At 47.4% G+C, this 16,394-nt stretch overlaps 1 protein-coding gene across 1 annotated transcript in view; it reads right to left on the reverse strand.

Annotated features, from left to right (window-relative positions):
- Positions 1-16,394, reverse strand: part of PRPF8 (pre-mRNA processing factor 8) — a 37,175-nt gene that overhangs the window by 4,528 nt on the left and 16,253 nt on the right. The window contains exons 25-37 of the mRNA XM_017866447.1: positions 6,403-6,650; positions 6,109-6,288; positions 5,766-5,901; positions 5,489-5,658; positions 5,194-5,323; positions 4,924-5,070; positions 4,580-4,740; positions 4,116-4,307; positions 3,321-3,558; positions 3,053-3,181; positions 1,825-1,938; positions 1,573-1,746; positions 443-636 (exon numbers count right to left, since the gene is read on the reverse strand). Coding sequence (XP_017721936.1) covers positions 443-636; positions 1,573-1,746; positions 1,825-1,938; positions 3,053-3,181; positions 3,321-3,558; positions 4,116-4,307; positions 4,580-4,740; positions 4,924-5,070; positions 5,194-5,323; positions 5,489-5,658; positions 5,766-5,901; positions 6,109-6,288; positions 6,403-6,650 — 2,213 coding nt within the window. The remainder of the gene's footprint in view (positions 1-442; positions 637-1,572; positions 1,747-1,824; positions 1,939-3,052; positions 3,182-3,320; positions 3,559-4,115; positions 4,308-4,579; positions 4,741-4,923; positions 5,071-5,193; positions 5,324-5,488; positions 5,659-5,765; positions 5,902-6,108; positions 6,289-6,402; positions 6,651-16,394) is intronic.

Consider the following 16,394-nt stretch of genomic DNA (forward strand, 5'->3'; position numbering starts at 1 on the left):
AAAAAAAAAAAAAAAGAAATGCCCTGTTCAAAATGGCAATAATTTATTGATAAACTTTTCTTTTTTTTTTGAGACAGAATCTCACTCTTGTCACCCAGGCTGGAGTGCAGCGGTGCGATCTTGGCTCACTGCAACCTCTGCCCCCAAGGTTCAAGCAATTCTCCTGCTTCAGCCTCCTGAGTAGCTGGGATCACAGGCGAGCGCCACCACAACTGGCTAATTTTTGTATTTTTAGTAGAGACGGGGTTTCACCATGTTGGCCAGGATGGTTTCAAACTCCTGACCTCAAATGATCTACCCACCTCGGCCTCCCAAAGTGCTGGGATTACAGGCATGAGCCACTGTACCTGGCCTTCTGGAGAAACTTGTAAGGCTAAATGCTTCCAAACCCCAGAAAACCATATACAGGCCTCCTATCTGTCTCCCCACCAGCACTGCTCACTTGTTTTTCTTGCCGTAGTCAGCCAAGATCAGATCCTTGAGCTGCACCTCGACCTTGATCCACTCTTCATCAGTCAGAGTGGGCCAGATGTGGTGTGGTTCTGTAATAGTAGTCTTGTCTGGCTTCAGGATCACTTTTGCCCGGTCATTGTTCACATGTAGGGCACGCAGAATCAGGATGAGACGGGAGAAGGCCTAGGAAAAGATGTGGAAGAGTGGGGTAGGTCTGCTGCTTGAGGCTCTCCCACTTTAATCCTAACCTTTCATGAAACCCAAGATTTTTTTGGTGGGGGGGGGTAGGTCCGCTGCTTGAGGCTCTCCCACTTTAATCCTAACCTTTCATGAAACCCAAGTTTTTTTTTTTTTTTTTTTGAGACGGAGTCTCGCTCTGTCGCCCAGGCTGGGGTGCAGTGGCGCAATCTCAGCTCACTGCAAGCTCCATCTCCCCGGTTCATGCCATTCTCCTGCCTCAGCCTTTGGAGTAGCTGGGATTACAGGCACCTGCCACCACACCTGGCTAATTTTTTGTATTTTTAGTAGAGATGGAGTTTCACCCTGTTAGCCAGGATGGTCTCAATCTCCTGACCTCATGATCCACCTGCCTCAGCCTCCTGAAGTGTTGGGATTACAGACGTGAGCCGCCGCGCCTGGCCTTTTTTATTTATTTATTTTTCTTGAGACAGTCTCTCTGTCACCCAGGCTGGAGGGCAATGGTGCCATCTCAACTCACTGCAACCTCTGCCTCCTGGGTTCCGGTGATTCTGGTGCCTCAGCCTCCCGAGTAGCTGGGACTACAGGCACGTCCCACCACACCTGGCTAGTTTTTTTTGTATTTTTAGTAGAGATGGGGTCTTGTCATGTTGGCCAGCCTGGTCTCAAACTCCTGACTTTAGGTGATTCACCCACCTCAGCCTCCCGTGGCTCACACATGGGATTACAGGTGTGAGCCACTGTGCCCGGCCCCAAGAGTTGATTTTTAACTTTAAGGTCTTAAACCCTCATGACAGTCCAGAGTTCCCACCCAATCTATAGGCTAAAAATGTGAAAATGGAAAAAACCTAAGACACAGGATCTTCTCCTGATCCTAAACCTGCTCCTCCTCCAGCAATCTTCTCTTCCCGAGGTTCATACCGTGTAAGATGAAATAGTCTTGAGCCAGTCATCGTAGAGGTTGAAGAGAACCATCTGGGGCTCAGTGGCTTTAAGGATGAGATCCCCAAACTTTTCCACCTTGAGACACGCCTGGAAAGGGAGTTGGAGCTCCGATCCTTTGATGACAATATTGGGAAAATCCAGTAAGTGCACCTAAGACAAGATCAAGTCCAAGATGAGAAACGGCCTAAAGGTCTCAGTTTCTTTTCTTCTACCCACCCACCCTCTTACCTCCAGTGGGTCCAGCATGCCCTTCCTGGTGACAATGATCTGCTTGGGCTGTTCCTCCACAGGCAGAGATCGGATCAGGGCGGCCACCTCCTCAGCCGTCTTCCACTTAGCCAACTTAAAAGCAAGAGAGAAGAAAATGGAAATTTAGTCTCTACCCTCCTAGGTCAACTAGAACAGAATATCCTAGTTTTGAAATAATCCAACTGTTTCTACTGAACGCTGGTGTTAAATGTTAGGCACTTAGAAGGTAGAAAGTATCAAACGGCCGTCATGCCTTCATGATCTTGGCCATGGCCTGCTGGATGAGAGGCTTGCTGCCTGGGAACCAGTTTCCATAGGCACTGGGAAGGTAAAAGGGTCAAGAAAAGTTAAGACCAGGCTGATAGCCCCCGAAACAAGACAAACTGCAACTCTACAGAGGAAGAAAGACTGTTGGCCAGGCTGACGTGTGAACATACAGGCTGGAGAAGAGAACCAGTGACCCATGGGCCACTTCCTCTCACTCAGGTGAAGTAAAAAAGTATGACTAAAGTATGGGGCCAATGACCAGGCTGACAGCCCCTTTCAACAAGACAATACCACACGCTGACACATGAGTATGTGCTAAACTACATACTGTATTAAGAGTTCAGGAGCAAAAGAAATTAAGGCTACTAGGATCAGAAAAAAGCTGCACAAAAAAATGTGTCTTAAGGAGGGACTGTGATTAACAGAGCAAAGAGGGGAGTTCATTCTAGAAAGAAAAATATGAGCAAAACACAGATGTGGAGATGAGCATCGGGGTTTGGGCTACTAAGATCCTAGACTGACTGTAAGATGAAACATGCTATAAATGTAAAGGAAGAGAAACTGGCTGGACAGATACAGCCCAGCCAGATGTTGAATGTCTAGGAAGCTAAAGAAGAGTTAATTCAGCAAGAGTTCTGAGGTAGAGAAGAGACTGAGTCAAAGTGGATGTTTCAAGAATAAGTGTTGCCTTTGGAAAAATGATTTTTGATAGCCCTGTTCAAGAAAGGTTAGAAATTCAGGAAACAGACCAGCTGGAAGGGAATGAAGCACCTCATACACTCTTGGATCTCCCACAGAATACTTCCCAAGGAATTTAGGGGTAAGTCCAAATGAGATGTTCTCGGCCTTTCATCTAACAAACCAGTAAATACTACCCAGTCGACCCCAAGAATAAGAGGCAACATGGTTCTATGGCCTCTTCATCCTTAAGCCTGCTCACCTGCCCCAGACGCTTCTGTCCCGCCCACACAGATGTATGGATTATCTTGAGGAACAGCTGCCCTGTGCGTGGATTGAAGATGAAGATGGCTCCGTTGATGGGCTTGGTTGTCAAATTCCCTTCAAAGGTCTAGAGAAGGACTGCATTCGTTAGCATGGCCTACACATCACCACCCTGCCTTCTTCCCAGCATGTGTACACACTGAGCCCATTACCCTCCCACAGCCCTGTACAGAGTCCCGCACCCATACACTGCTGGTAACACTCACCTTGTGAATAGTCACTCTGTAGACGTTGGTGTCATCCACGAACCAGATAATCTGGTTGGAGAAGAGCTCACCATAGTTCTGAGAAGATAAATAAGGCTCAGTGGGCTCAGATGAATAGAGCTGTAGCCCCTTGCGGATCCGTTCACGTAACACGTACAGGGCGGGGTTTGCCTTCATGATCTTGGCCATGGCCTGCTGGATGAGAGGCTTGCTGCCTGGGAACCAGTTTCCATAGGCACTGGGAAGGTAAAAGGGTCAAGAAAAGTTAAGACCAGGCTGATAGCCCCCGAAACAAGACAAACTGTAACTCTACGGAGGAAGAAAGACTGTTGGCCAGGCTGACGTGTGAACATACAGGCTGGAGAAGAGAATCAGTGACCCATGGGCCACTTCCTCTCACTCAGGTGAAGTAAAAAAGTATGACTAAAGTATGGGGCCAATGGAAAATACATGGATTGTGTGTGTGTGTGTGTGTGTGTGTGTGACAAGAGTCTCGCTCTGTCGCACAGGCTGGAGTGCAGTGGCACAATCTCGGCTCACTGCAACCTCCGCTTCCTGGGTTCAAGCAATTCCCCCAACTCAGCCTTCCGAGTAGCTGGGACTACAGGCGCGGACCACCACGTCCAGCTAATTTTTTGTATTTTAGTAGAGATGGGATTTCAACATGTTGCCCAGACTGGTCTCAAACTCCCAAGCTCAGGCAATCTGCCCACCTCAGCCTCCCAAAATGCTGGGATCACAGGTGTGAGCCACTGCGCCTGGCCTGAAAATACATGGTTCTGAGTCTCAACTCACCTGTGCAAGTTATAGGCCAGGTCAATGGCAATGAGTACACCTGTGGGTGAAGGGTAGATACTCATGTTGTCCGTGGTGTAGTCCAGGAACTTGGCCCGTGCGTAGCGCTCAATGTCGTGGGAATCATAGTCCCCCCAGCGCAACTGGATGTCAATCCAGTATTTCTGGGTGGTGGTGCTGTCCATCACATCCCTGAAGATGAAGAGGGTTCAAGCTTCTAGGAACCCATGGGCATAACCAATGCCCCCAGAACCACTTAAATTCCAACACCATCCCACCCACTCCACCAACTTATTCCAGATCAGCAAGACCCCAGAGAATCAGCAGCTCTGACTAAGGCTCCAGGAGTAGCGCTGGCTCCAAGTTTGAAACAAAGGCAGACAGGGACAATTCCTAAAGTTGTAGTGCTAGAACAGGAAAACTAAAGTTCCTGGCTGCCCAGGGCTGGGTCCTGAGGCACTTACTTGGAGTCAGCCAGCAATGAGGGCCGGGAGACGTTCCACTTATAGGAGGCAAAGAGCAGGATATCTGCACAGGAAGAGTTCATCTTATACGACTTTCGGGGATGGATTGTCTCCTTTTGTACTGTCTCAATTTCCAGTGCATCGAGTTCCTGGTCAAACACCTGAAGGAAAAGATGGAGACATTAAGACTTGTTAAGGAAGCCCAATTAAAATCAGAGTTTGTAGAATAAGATAATGAGGCAATAGGAGTTTCATCCTCAGAGCTTCCAGGGTGGATTTCCCATATGCAAAAGAGCAAGCTGAGCTGACTCTCTATAGCACCCTCTCCCTCGATTTCAGCCCACCTGACACAAGTCCATAACGATGCTCTCATGGATCTTCTGCCACAAGTGAGCTCGGAAGATCTGGATGAGAGAGATCTTCAGCGTGGGGATCTTGCCATGCATGAAGATACCCGTCAGGTCTAGCTGCACCTGAAAGCCTACGTATACCTGCCAGGAAAACGACAATGGGACATTAGAGATCAAGGGACTCGGGTGCTCATGACATAACCAAGGCAAGAAGAAACAACTATTTTTAGCTTCCTATCTCCAGTGTCTATCAATCACACTCACATTGGCTCGATTAATGGTTGGGGACCACCAGAGGGTGAATCTACGATTGGGAATCTGGTTCAATCCTGATCGCTGAGCATTAGTTAGCTTCTTCCACTTCATAGACTCCTCAAAGCCACTGGCCTTCTCCCTGAGGAGCAAGAGATGCAGGTGAGGTGATATCCTGCCATCTCCCAGCACACTGCTGACCTCCTGGCGGGGGCTGTCTGGGGAACACCACAGGAAATCACAGAGGTACACAAGAGATGAGCCCAAAGGGTTGTGACAGGTCCTTCTAAGAGAGGAGAATCCTCACCAGAAAAGCCCCTCCCAGGTAGGGAAGTAAGTGCCCTTAAAGAGTGTGTGTTCCAGAATGCCTTCCACACCGCCCAGGGCCTGGATCATGTCTGTACGGTAGTTGTTCAGGTTCCAGAGCTTCCCATCATGCCGCTGGTGTGTCCACCAGAATGGATTCTGCTTCAAAACCTAGATAGGAAGGCAGGCACAGTCAAGCTTCTGGGGGCCTATTGCCCCAAGTTTCTGGGATAGTCATGGATTTTCCTGATTGAGGGAAATCTCCTCCCTCCACATACCTGATACTGCTTAAAGTCCGTTCTGACACGCCAGCCCTTATCGTAAGCCAGTGTGTGCCGGTCCTTCTGGAAGAGGGTATTGATTCGTGGAATGCCACGATCCCATGAATCTTCTAGGTCTTCCAAAGTCAGGCGTCTTCCAAAAAAAGAAAGATTCAAGTCAAAACGCGATCTCACATGAGGAGCTCAGCACTCCTTCCTGGCCAAAAATAATTAGGGTCAGTAGAACCAGCCTTCTCACCTCCATAAAACCATGGCATGCTCTGACCCTGAACTCCACACACAGTGCAAAGGCCACCACCTGCCCCTGCCCCAGGGTTGGCATGCCCTCCTAGATGCCCACCTGTTCTGAGCAATGGCCTCTTGCCTCTTGAGTGCGTATTCAGCCCAGACCCGCTGAGAATCAATGAACTCGCTCTCCCACGGCTGTATGTAGCGGTACAAGTTGGGAATCAGCTGGTCTTCTTCATGGCTCATTCCTGAACGAAAGTGTGTGATACCTACATCTGTCTGCTTGGACCACCTGTTTGGGGTACAACCAAGATTAGAGAAAAAATAAAGCCTAAAACTAAAGAAATACCCACTTCCCTCAGGGCCTAAGCAACAGGGTTTAGAAATATGTTTAACCGGGCTGTACCTGAGGTCGGACTGGGGGATGAGCACATGGCCCATTGAGAGCATGCCGAGTCCACCCAGCTCCTTAGGGGTGTAGAACACAACCGGGGGGAACCGACTCGGCATCTTGGAGTTGAGTCCGATCTTGATGCGTGTCTGGATCTTGTTCTCACACTTTACTAGTAAGTCCAAGAGCTCCTGGGTGTTTACCACAGCCTCCCGAAAGTATGTCATAAGGCCAATGAGAGCTGTATTCCACTTATTCACAATCTAAAGACAGTAGAAAAAAAAGTCAATTACAGATGAGCCAGGGCGGGGAGGGTGGAGACTACTTACTTGATCCAGTTATTTTATCTCTACTACTCAAGAAAGATTTGAGTTCCACATCATTAGTCACTAGGGAAATAGAAAGCAAAATCACAATGAGGCTGGGCGCAGTGGCTCATGCCTATAATCCCAGCACTTTGGGAGGCCAAGGTGGGAGGACTACTTGAGCCCAGGAGTTGGGAGACCAGCCTGGCCAACATGGCAAAACCTTGTCTCTACTAAAAATACAAAAATTAGCTGGGTGTGGTGGCAGGTGCCTATAATCCCAGCTACTCAGGAGGCTGAGGCAGGAGAATCATGTGAACCCAGGAGGCAGAGGTTGCAGTGAGCTGAGATTGCACCACTGCACTCCAGCCTGGGAGACAGAGCTAGACTCTGTCTCAAAAAAAAAAAAAAAAAAGAAAAAGAAAAAGCACACCAGATGGAGCTATACAAAGTAGTGAAGAACACCAGAAATAGAAATAGTATGTGGGTAAAATGCAAAAAATATTTTTTCTCATTTTGCAATTTCTATAAAAGATAAAGGCTGTTCAAAGCAAAAAGAGTAACAAAGTATTATAGCACTTATAATACATGTACAACTAAAATGTTATGACAAAAATACTACTAAGAGTGGGAGTGGAAGTTAAAGTGTATTATTCTAAGGTTCTTGTACTATATGTCAAGTGATGCGTAGTAGACTAATGGTCACAGTAGACTGTGATAAGTGAGGGATGTATACTGTAAATCTTAGAGCAAGTAAGAAGAAAAAAAACCATGTAGCCAAATAAGTGAAGAGTGGAGATAAAGTCATAAAACAACTAAATTCAGAAGAAGGCAGGACAAGAGAAAAATAGAAAAAAAAATAATTAAAAAAAAAAATAAGATGGTAGATTTAAACTGACCTAATTGCCACATTGATGGTTACATTAACCTTAATTGAGGTATTTAGACCATTTGTAAGACAAACATTGTCAAACTGGATTTAAATAAAAAGGCTGGGCTCGGTGGTTCACACCTGTAATCCCAGCACTTTGGGAGACCAAGGCGGACCTCGGGGTCAGGAGTTCGAAATCAGCCTGGCCAGCATGGTGAAACCCCGTCTCTACTAAAAATACGAAAATTAGCTGGGCGTGGTGGCACGCACCCGTAGACTCAGTTACTTGGGAGGCTGAGGTAGGAGAATCACTTGAACTCGGGAGGCAGAGGTTGTAGTGAGCCAAGATCACGCCACTACACTCCAGCCTGGGCGACAAAAGGAGAGACTCCATCTCAAAAACAACAACAACAACAAAAAAATCCAACTATATGCTGTCGATAGGAAATAAACTTTAATTACAAAGACACAGATTAACAGTAAAAAGATGGAAAAATACACCCATGCAAACACAAAACAAAGCTGGAGTGGCACTACTGATGTAAGACAAGACTTCAGACCATGGAATACTATCAGGAATACAGAGGGATATTTGATATGATAAAGTAGTCAACTCGTTCAGAAGACCTAATAATCCTAAATACATTATGTAACTAATAATAGAATCTCAAAAATGATGGACCTGAAAGAAAATAAACTCACAGCTGTAGCTGGAGCTTTCTGTTTTTGGAGACAGGGTCTTGATCTGTTGCCCAGGCTGGAGTACAATGGCACCATCTCCACTCATTGCAGCCTCCACCTCCCAGGCTCAAGAGACTCTCCCACCTCAGCCTCCCAAGTAGCTGAGACGACAGGCATGTACCATCACACCCAGCTAATTTTTGTATTGTTTTGTAGAGATGGGGTTTCACTATATGTTGCCCAGGCTGGTCTCGAACTCCTGTGCTTCAGCAATCCACCCGCCTCAGCCTCCCAAACTGCTGGGATTACTAGAGATTTCTAATACTCCTCAGTAACCGATCGAAGTATACAAAAAATATCACTAAGAATATAGAAGACTTGAGCAATGTAACCAATTAACTGAACCTAACATTTGTACAATCCTCAACCTAACAATAGCAGAGTACAGATTAACAGGTCTTTTCTAGCACACATGGGACAGGCACCAAGATAGACTGCATGCAAGGACACCAAAAAGTCAGCCTCGGCCGGGCGCGGTGGCTCGTGCCTGTCATCCCGGCACTTGGGGAGGCCAAGGTGGGAGGATCACAAGGTCAGGAGATCGAGACTATATGTCTCGATAACACAGTGAAACCCCATCTCTACTAAAAAAAAAAAAAAAAAAAAGCCGGGCGCGGTGGCGGGCGCCTGTAGTCCCAGCTACTCGGGAGGCTGAGGCAGCAGAATGGCCTGAACCCGGGAGGCGGAGCTTGCAGTGAGCCGAGATCCGGCCACTGCACTCCAGCCGGGGGGACAGAGGGAGACCCCGTCTCAAAAAAAAAAAAAAAAAACTCAGCCTCAGCCAGATGCACTCGCTCATGCCCATAATCCTAACTCTTTGGAAGGCTAAGGCAGGAGGATCACTTGAGCCCAGGAGTTTGAGACCAGCCTAGGCAAGAGTGAGACCCCACCCTCATAAATTATAATTATTTTAAAAAAAAAATTTTGGCCAGGCGCGGTGGCTCAAGCCTGATAATCCCAGCACTGTTGGGAGGCGGAGACGGGCGGATCACGGGGTCAGGAGATCGAGACCTCCTGGCATAACACGGTGAAACCCCGCTCATTACTAAAAATACAAAAAAAAAACTAGCCGGGCGAGGTGGCGGGCGCCTGTGGTCCCAGTACTCGGTGAGGCTGAGGCAGGAGAATGGCAGTAAGACCCAGGCAGCGGAGCTTGCAGTGAGTGAGATCTGGCCACTGCACTCCGCACCTGGGCGACAGAGCGAGACTCCGTCTCAACAAAAAAAAAAAAAAAACCTCGTTTTGAGGCCGGGCGGCGGTGGCTCAAGCCTTGTAATCCCAGCCACTTTGGGAGGCTGAGACGGGCGGATCACGATTGGGTCAGGAGATCGAGACCATCCTGGGCTAACCATGGTGAAAACCCGCTCCGTCTACTAAAAAAAGACGCAAGGAAAACTAGGCCGGGCCGATGGCCGGTGGCGGGTGCCTGGTTCTAGTCCACTACTCGGCGAGGCTTGAGGCAGGAGAATTGTCGTAAAACCCGGGAGGCGGAGTTGCAGTGAGCCGAGACCTGCCACTGCACTCTAGCCTGGGCGACAGAGCATGATCCCGTCCAAAACAATAAAAAAAAAAAAAAATATAATTTGATACATTAAAACTAAGATCATATAGAACATGTTTCCTAATCATCATGGAATCAAAGTAGAAACTAATAAGGGAAACCTCCAAATATGTAAACAGCATAATTCAAAACAACCTCAGGTGAAATATGAACTCATAAGGGAAATTAGAATATACTTTTCACTGGCTGGGCACAGTGGCTCATGCCTGCAATCCCAGCACTTTGGGAGGCTGAGGTGGGTGGATCATGAGGTCAGGGGTTCGAGATCAGCCTGTCCAACATGGTGAAACCCCGTCTCTACTAAAAATGCAAAAATTAGCTGGGCGTGGTGGTGGCTGCCTGTAATCCCAGCTACTCAGGAGGCTGAGGCAGGAAAATTGCTTGAACCCAGGAGGCGGAGGTTGCAGTGAGCCAGGATCATGAGGTCAGGGGTTCGAGACCAGCCTGTCCAACATGGTGAAACCCTGTCTATACTAAAAATACAAACATTAGCTGGGCGTGGTGGTGGCTGCCTGTAATCCCAGCTACTCAGGAGGCAGAGGCAGGAGAATCACTTGAACCAAGTAGGCGGAGGTTGCAGTGAGCCGAGATTGCGCCACTGCAGTCCAGCCTGCGTGACAATGTGAGACTCCGTCTCAAAAAAAAAAAAAAGTGAGGAATGAAGCTAAAGCAATGCTGAGAGAAAATTTACAGAGTGAGTAATTCTATTAGAAAAAGTGAAAGGTCAGCCGGGTGCGGTGGCTCAGGCCTGTAATCCCAGCACTTTGGGAGGCCAAGGCGGGTGGATCACGAGGTCAGGAGTTCAAGACCAGCCTGAGCAAGATGGTGAAACCCCGTCTCTACTAACAATACAAAAACATTAGCTGGCGCGGTGACAGGTGCCTGTAATTGCAGCTATTCGGGAGGCTGAGGCAGGAGAATCACTTGAACTCCGAGGGCAGAGGGTGCAGTGACCCAAGATTGCCACTGCACTACAGCCTGGGTGAGAGAGTGAGACTCCATCTCAAAAAAAAAAAAAAAAAAAAAAAAAAAAAAAAAAAAACAGAAAAAAAAAAAGAAAAAGACAAAGGTCCAGGCCGGGCACGGTGGCTCACACCTGTAATCCCAACACTACGGGAAGCCAAGGCGGGCGGATCAGGAGGTCAGGAGATTGAGACCATCCTGGCTAACACAGTGAAACCCTGTCTCTACTAAAAATACAAAAAAAAAAAAAAAAAATAGCCGGACATGGTGGCGGGCGCCTGCAATCCCAGCTACTCGGGAGACTGAGGCAGGAGAATTGCATGAACCCGGGAGGCAGAGCTTGCAGTGAGCCAAGGTCGTGCCACTGCACTCCAGCCTGAATAACAGGGCGAGACTCCATCTCCAAAAAAAAAAAAGAGAGAAAGGTCCAAAATTGATAATCTAACCTTTTATCTTAACAAACCAGCAAAGGGATGGCTATGATAAGAGAAGAAATCAATGCAACAAGGCCAGGCGCAGTGGCTCACACCTATAATCCCAGCACTTTGAGGGCCCGGGGGGTGGATTACCTGAGCTCAGGAATTCAAGACCAGCCTGGGCAACATGGTGAAATTGTCTCTATTCAAAAATACAAAGAAAAATCAGCCAGGCATGGCGGCATGTGCCTGTGGTCCCAGCTACTTGGGAGGCTAACGTGGGAGGGTCTCCTGAGCCTGGGAGGCAGAGATTACAGTGAGCTGAGACTGTGACACTGCACAACTTGGGTCACAGAGAACCCATCTCAAAAAAAAAAAAAAAAAATCAATGCAACAAAAAAGAGAAAAATGAAACCAAAGCTGTTTCTTTGAAAAGCTCAATAAAACAAGACAGCAAACCACAAAATATCAAATGATATAGTCAAGACTTTAAGGCAAAAAATGTCTTCTGAATAATTATTGAGGTGAAAGTTCGTTGGCCGGAGTTACTATAGTAATATGCTTTGAGCAAATAGCATTCAGACAAGCAAGGAGAAAGGACTGCAGGTGAGATAACAGCTTAAACCCTAACACGAAAGCGAGACTGAGCATCTCACATGTCCACAGGATGAGACAACCAGGCAGATCCACAGAAAGGAGGGGGCTGGGCGCGGTGGCTCACGCTTGTAATCCCAGCACTTTGGGAGGCTGAGACGGGCGGATCATAAGGTGAGGAGTTCAAGACCAGCCTGACCAACATAGTGAAACCCTGTCTCTACTAAAAGTACAAAAATTAGCCAGGCATGGTGGCAGGCACCTGTAATCTTAGCTACTCAGGAGGCTGAGGCAGGATTTTTACTTAAACCCGGGAGGTGGAGGGTGTAGTGAGCAGAAATTGTGCCACTATATTCCAGCTTGGGCGACAGAGCAAGACTCTGTCTCAAAAAAAAAAAGGAGGGCCAGGGGCCAGGATGGGCTAGATATTGGGGTAAAGGCAAGTGGACAATTCCCATTAGGTTTAGTAAATTCCCTGACTGCACTTGGAATTGCTATGTGTGTAACGGAACACAGTACTTCTGTTGTAGTTAATAGTGCTCGATCCCAGAAGGGGAGGAAGCATAAATTCCTGAGGAGTCCAGTGTTCCTTTACTAAATAGCAGAAATTCCTGGGGGATAAGAGGAGGCAGGAAGGAAAATAATATTTACTCAGGTCTACATGTACTAGGTACCATGGTAAGAAATTTATATACATTATACCTCTTAAGTCTTCATAAAAAAACAAGTTATAGAACTTGTCCATGACATAGCTTTTTTTTTTTTTTGAGATGGAGTCTCAGTTTGTCACCCAGGCTGGAGTGCAGTGGCACGATCTCAGCTCACTGCAACCTCCACCTTTGGGGTTCTAGTTATTCTCCTGCCTCAGCCTCCCGAGTAACTGGGATTACAGGCACACGCCACCACGCCCAGCTAATTTTTGTATTTTTAGTAGAGATAGGGTTTCACCACATTGGTCAGGCTCGTCTTGAATTCCTGACCTCGTGATCCGCCTGCCTCGGCCTCCCAAAGTGCTGGGATTACAGGCGTGAGCCACCGTGCATGGCCAATATAGCTTTTTAAACATATTTTTTAAATCTATCTTATATTATTTATTTATTTATTTATTTTTGAGACAGAGTCTCTCTCTGTTGCCCAGGCTGGAGTGCAGTGGCATAATCTTGGCTCACTGAAATCTCTGTCTCCCAGGTTCAAGCAATTCTTCTGCCTCAGCCTCTCAAGTAGCTGGGACTACAGGCGCACACCATTACACCATGCTAATTTTTGTATTTTTAGTAGAGACGGACTTTTACCATATTGGCCAGGCTGGTCTCCAACTCCTGACCTCGTGATCCACCCACTTCGGCCTACCAAAGTGCTGGGATTACAGACGGGAGCCACCACACCCAGCCTATTTATTTATTTATTTATTTATTTATTTATTTATTATTTTTGAGATGAAGTGTCGCTCTATTGCCCAGGCCGGAGTGCAGTGGCCGGACCTCAGCTTACTGCAAGTTCCGCCTCCTGGGTTCACGCCATTCTCCTGCCTCAGCCTCCTGAGTAGCTAGGACTACAGGCACCCACCACCTCGTCCAGCTACCTTTTTGTATTTTTTTTTAGTAGAGACGGGGTTTCACCGTGTTAGCCAGGATGGTCTCGATCTCCTGACCTCGTGATCCACCCGTCTCAGCCTCCCAAAGTGCTGGAATTACAGGCTTAAGCCACCGCGCACGGCCTATTTATTTATTTTTAAATATAAACAGGATCTTGCTATGTTGCCTAAGCTGGTCTCGAATGCCTGAGTTCAAGCAGTCCTCCCACCTCGACCTCCAAAAGAGCTGGGATTGCAGGCATAAGCCACCATGCCCAGCTTTGCCAAGCAATTTACCAAGTAATATGGCTTACTAAATACCCTATTTAATTTAATTCTCACAAAAGCCATCTGAGCTCGGTCTTATCAGTATCCCTATTTTACAGATGAGGGAATTGAGGCCCAACATGGGCAATTGTCCCAAGATCCCAACTAGTAACATGACAAAGGTATGATGTGAACCCCATCTGACTCCAGAGCCTGTGCTAGAGTCAACTGCTTCCTTACCCTCTCAGCACTCCTCCACTCCTCAGCCTCTAACTTCTTATATCCAATTCCCTGATCCCTACAATTCTTTCCCAGGCCAATGGCCTCTTCTGCTCTCTCTTCTCTCCCCTCTTCCAGGATCCCAATGGGGTCCAGAACCCTTTTTTTTTTTTTTTGAGACGGAGTCTCGCTCTGTCGCCCAGGCTGGAGTGCAGTGGCCAGATCTCAGCTCACTGCAAGCTCCGCCTCCCGGGATCACGCCATTCTCCTGCCTCAGCCTCCCAAATAGCTGGGACCACAGGCGCCCGCCACCACACCCGGCTAATTTTTTGTATTTTTAGTAGAGACGTGGTTTCACCACGTTAGCCAGGATGGTCTTGATCTCCTGACTGCCTCAGCCTCCCAAAGTGCTGGGATTCCAGGCGTGAGCCACCGCGCCCAGCTGGGTCCAGCACTCTTGATTCCCATGCACCCAATCCCTTACCACTCCACAACTGTCTTCTAACAAAACTCTATTCCTTAATCACAGGTATAATCTATCCACCTTCTCCATCCCTGTCACTGCGTAACTGAGTGATTCTGGGAAAAACAAATGCTCACTTAGAGCTGTCTTGCCAAAACCCACCTGAGCTCTCAACACACCTTCCAGTCTCTCTCTGTTTCTTCAGCAATCATCATACCCTAACACCATCAAATTCACGACACACAACTCTCCCTCACTCCAGCCCAACTCAAGCTGAAAAACTCAAAATCCTGTTAGAGCTTCCCACTAACCTCATCTATATCCACAGCTCTCCAGACCTCTTTCCTGTTAGGTTCAGAGGATTTGTCCTCTGCTTGCTCTTCATTCTATCCATAGTGAGACCCTCTGCACCTCTGCACATCAATTACTCACTTTTCTTTTTTTTTTTCCCTCGAGACGGAGTCTTGCTCTGTTGCCGAGGCTGGAGTGCAGTGGCACGATCTCGGCTCACTGTAACCTCCACCTCTCAGGTTCAAGCAATTCTCCTGCCTCAGCCTCCCACGTAGCTGAGATTACAGGCACCCACCACTGCACCCGGCTAATTTTTTTATTTTTAGTAGAGATGGGGTTTCACCATATTGGCCAGGCTGGTCTTGAACTCCTTACTTAGTGATCCGCCCACCTCGGCCTCCCAAAGTGCTGGGATTACAGGTGGGAGCCACTGTGTCTGGCCAGTTACCACACTTTTCTATTGTACACTGAACTGCTACTGGGCTCCTTAATTAAAACATACTCACGTCACTGCCATTCAAACACCTCCATTGACTTACAGCTCCCGCTAGGTGGCATCTGATGTCCTTCCTTCTCTTCAACTGGCAGACTGTCCTTGCTGTCTCCACTCACTCACTTTCCATGAAGCCTCACCCACTGCCATCTGGCTTCCATCCCTACTATTTCTGTAACAGCTCCTGCTAAGGTCACCAATGACGTCCTAACTGCCAAATCCAATGGCTACTTTTCAGTTCTTATCTAACTGCCAAATCCAATGGCTACTTTTCAGTCCTTATCTAACCCAATGCTCTTAGGCAAATGACACTGCTAAGCATCCACTCCACTTCTGGACACATGTTCCTGAAGGCCTTGGTGCCAAGACCCAGCACTCTCCCACAGGTTCTGGCCACACTCAATCTCGGTATTCCCCGCAGTTCCAAATCTGTCCCTCTCCTCTTCTCACTCTACACTGTCCCTGGGTGATGTCACTCATTCTTGAGCTTTCAACCTTTGGCTGATAGACTCCTAAATCGACATTTTTGATCCAGACCTATTCTCCATGCTTCTTCAGATTGCTACTCACCTCGGAATCCCTAAGTTATCCCTGACTGCTCTTCCCTTTCTAGTTGCATTTCTCTCTGGAATGTCAAACTCATACTTTTGAAATCAAATCTCACAGATCATCAATTAAAGAGGCACCACTAAGGGAGCAGGGGGAATCTACACATATGTGTATACATGTACTTAAATATGTATCTTGGAACTGAAGAAATATGATATAAGCAAACGCCTGCTGGACACCTCCATCTGAATGTTCTCAGAACTTCAAACTTTATATATCCTAAACTAGATTTCTCTATCTTCCGTCCTAAACCTGCTCTTGTTCATGTGGTCTTCCAGTTCTTGGCATTAACATCCACCTAGTCACCCATGCCGACATCTGCACATCATTTTTGACTTTTCTTTCAGCATCCCATGACCACAAAGTTCTGCTGATTTTACCTGCTAACTTCTTATCAAACCTGTTCCCCTCTTCCTACCTCTACTTTCACTGCTCTCATCATTTTTACTGATTTATATATTTTTCTGGAGACAGAGTCTCACCCCATTGTCAGGCTGGAGTGCAGTGGTAGGATCTCAGCTCACTGCAACCTCTGTCTCCCGGGTTCAAGCGATTCTCCTGCCTCGGCCTCCTGTGTAGCTGGGATTACAGGCATGCACCACAACGCCCGGCTAATTTTCTTTTTTTTTTTTTTTTTTTTT

The sequence above is a fragment of the Rhinopithecus bieti genome, unplaced genomic scaffold, assembly GCF_001698545.2.
Source record: "Rhinopithecus bieti isolate Rb0 unplaced genomic scaffold, ASM169854v2 scaffold_22, whole genome shotgun sequence".
NCBI lineage: Eukaryota > Metazoa > Chordata > Mammalia > Primates > Cercopithecidae > Rhinopithecus > Rhinopithecus bieti.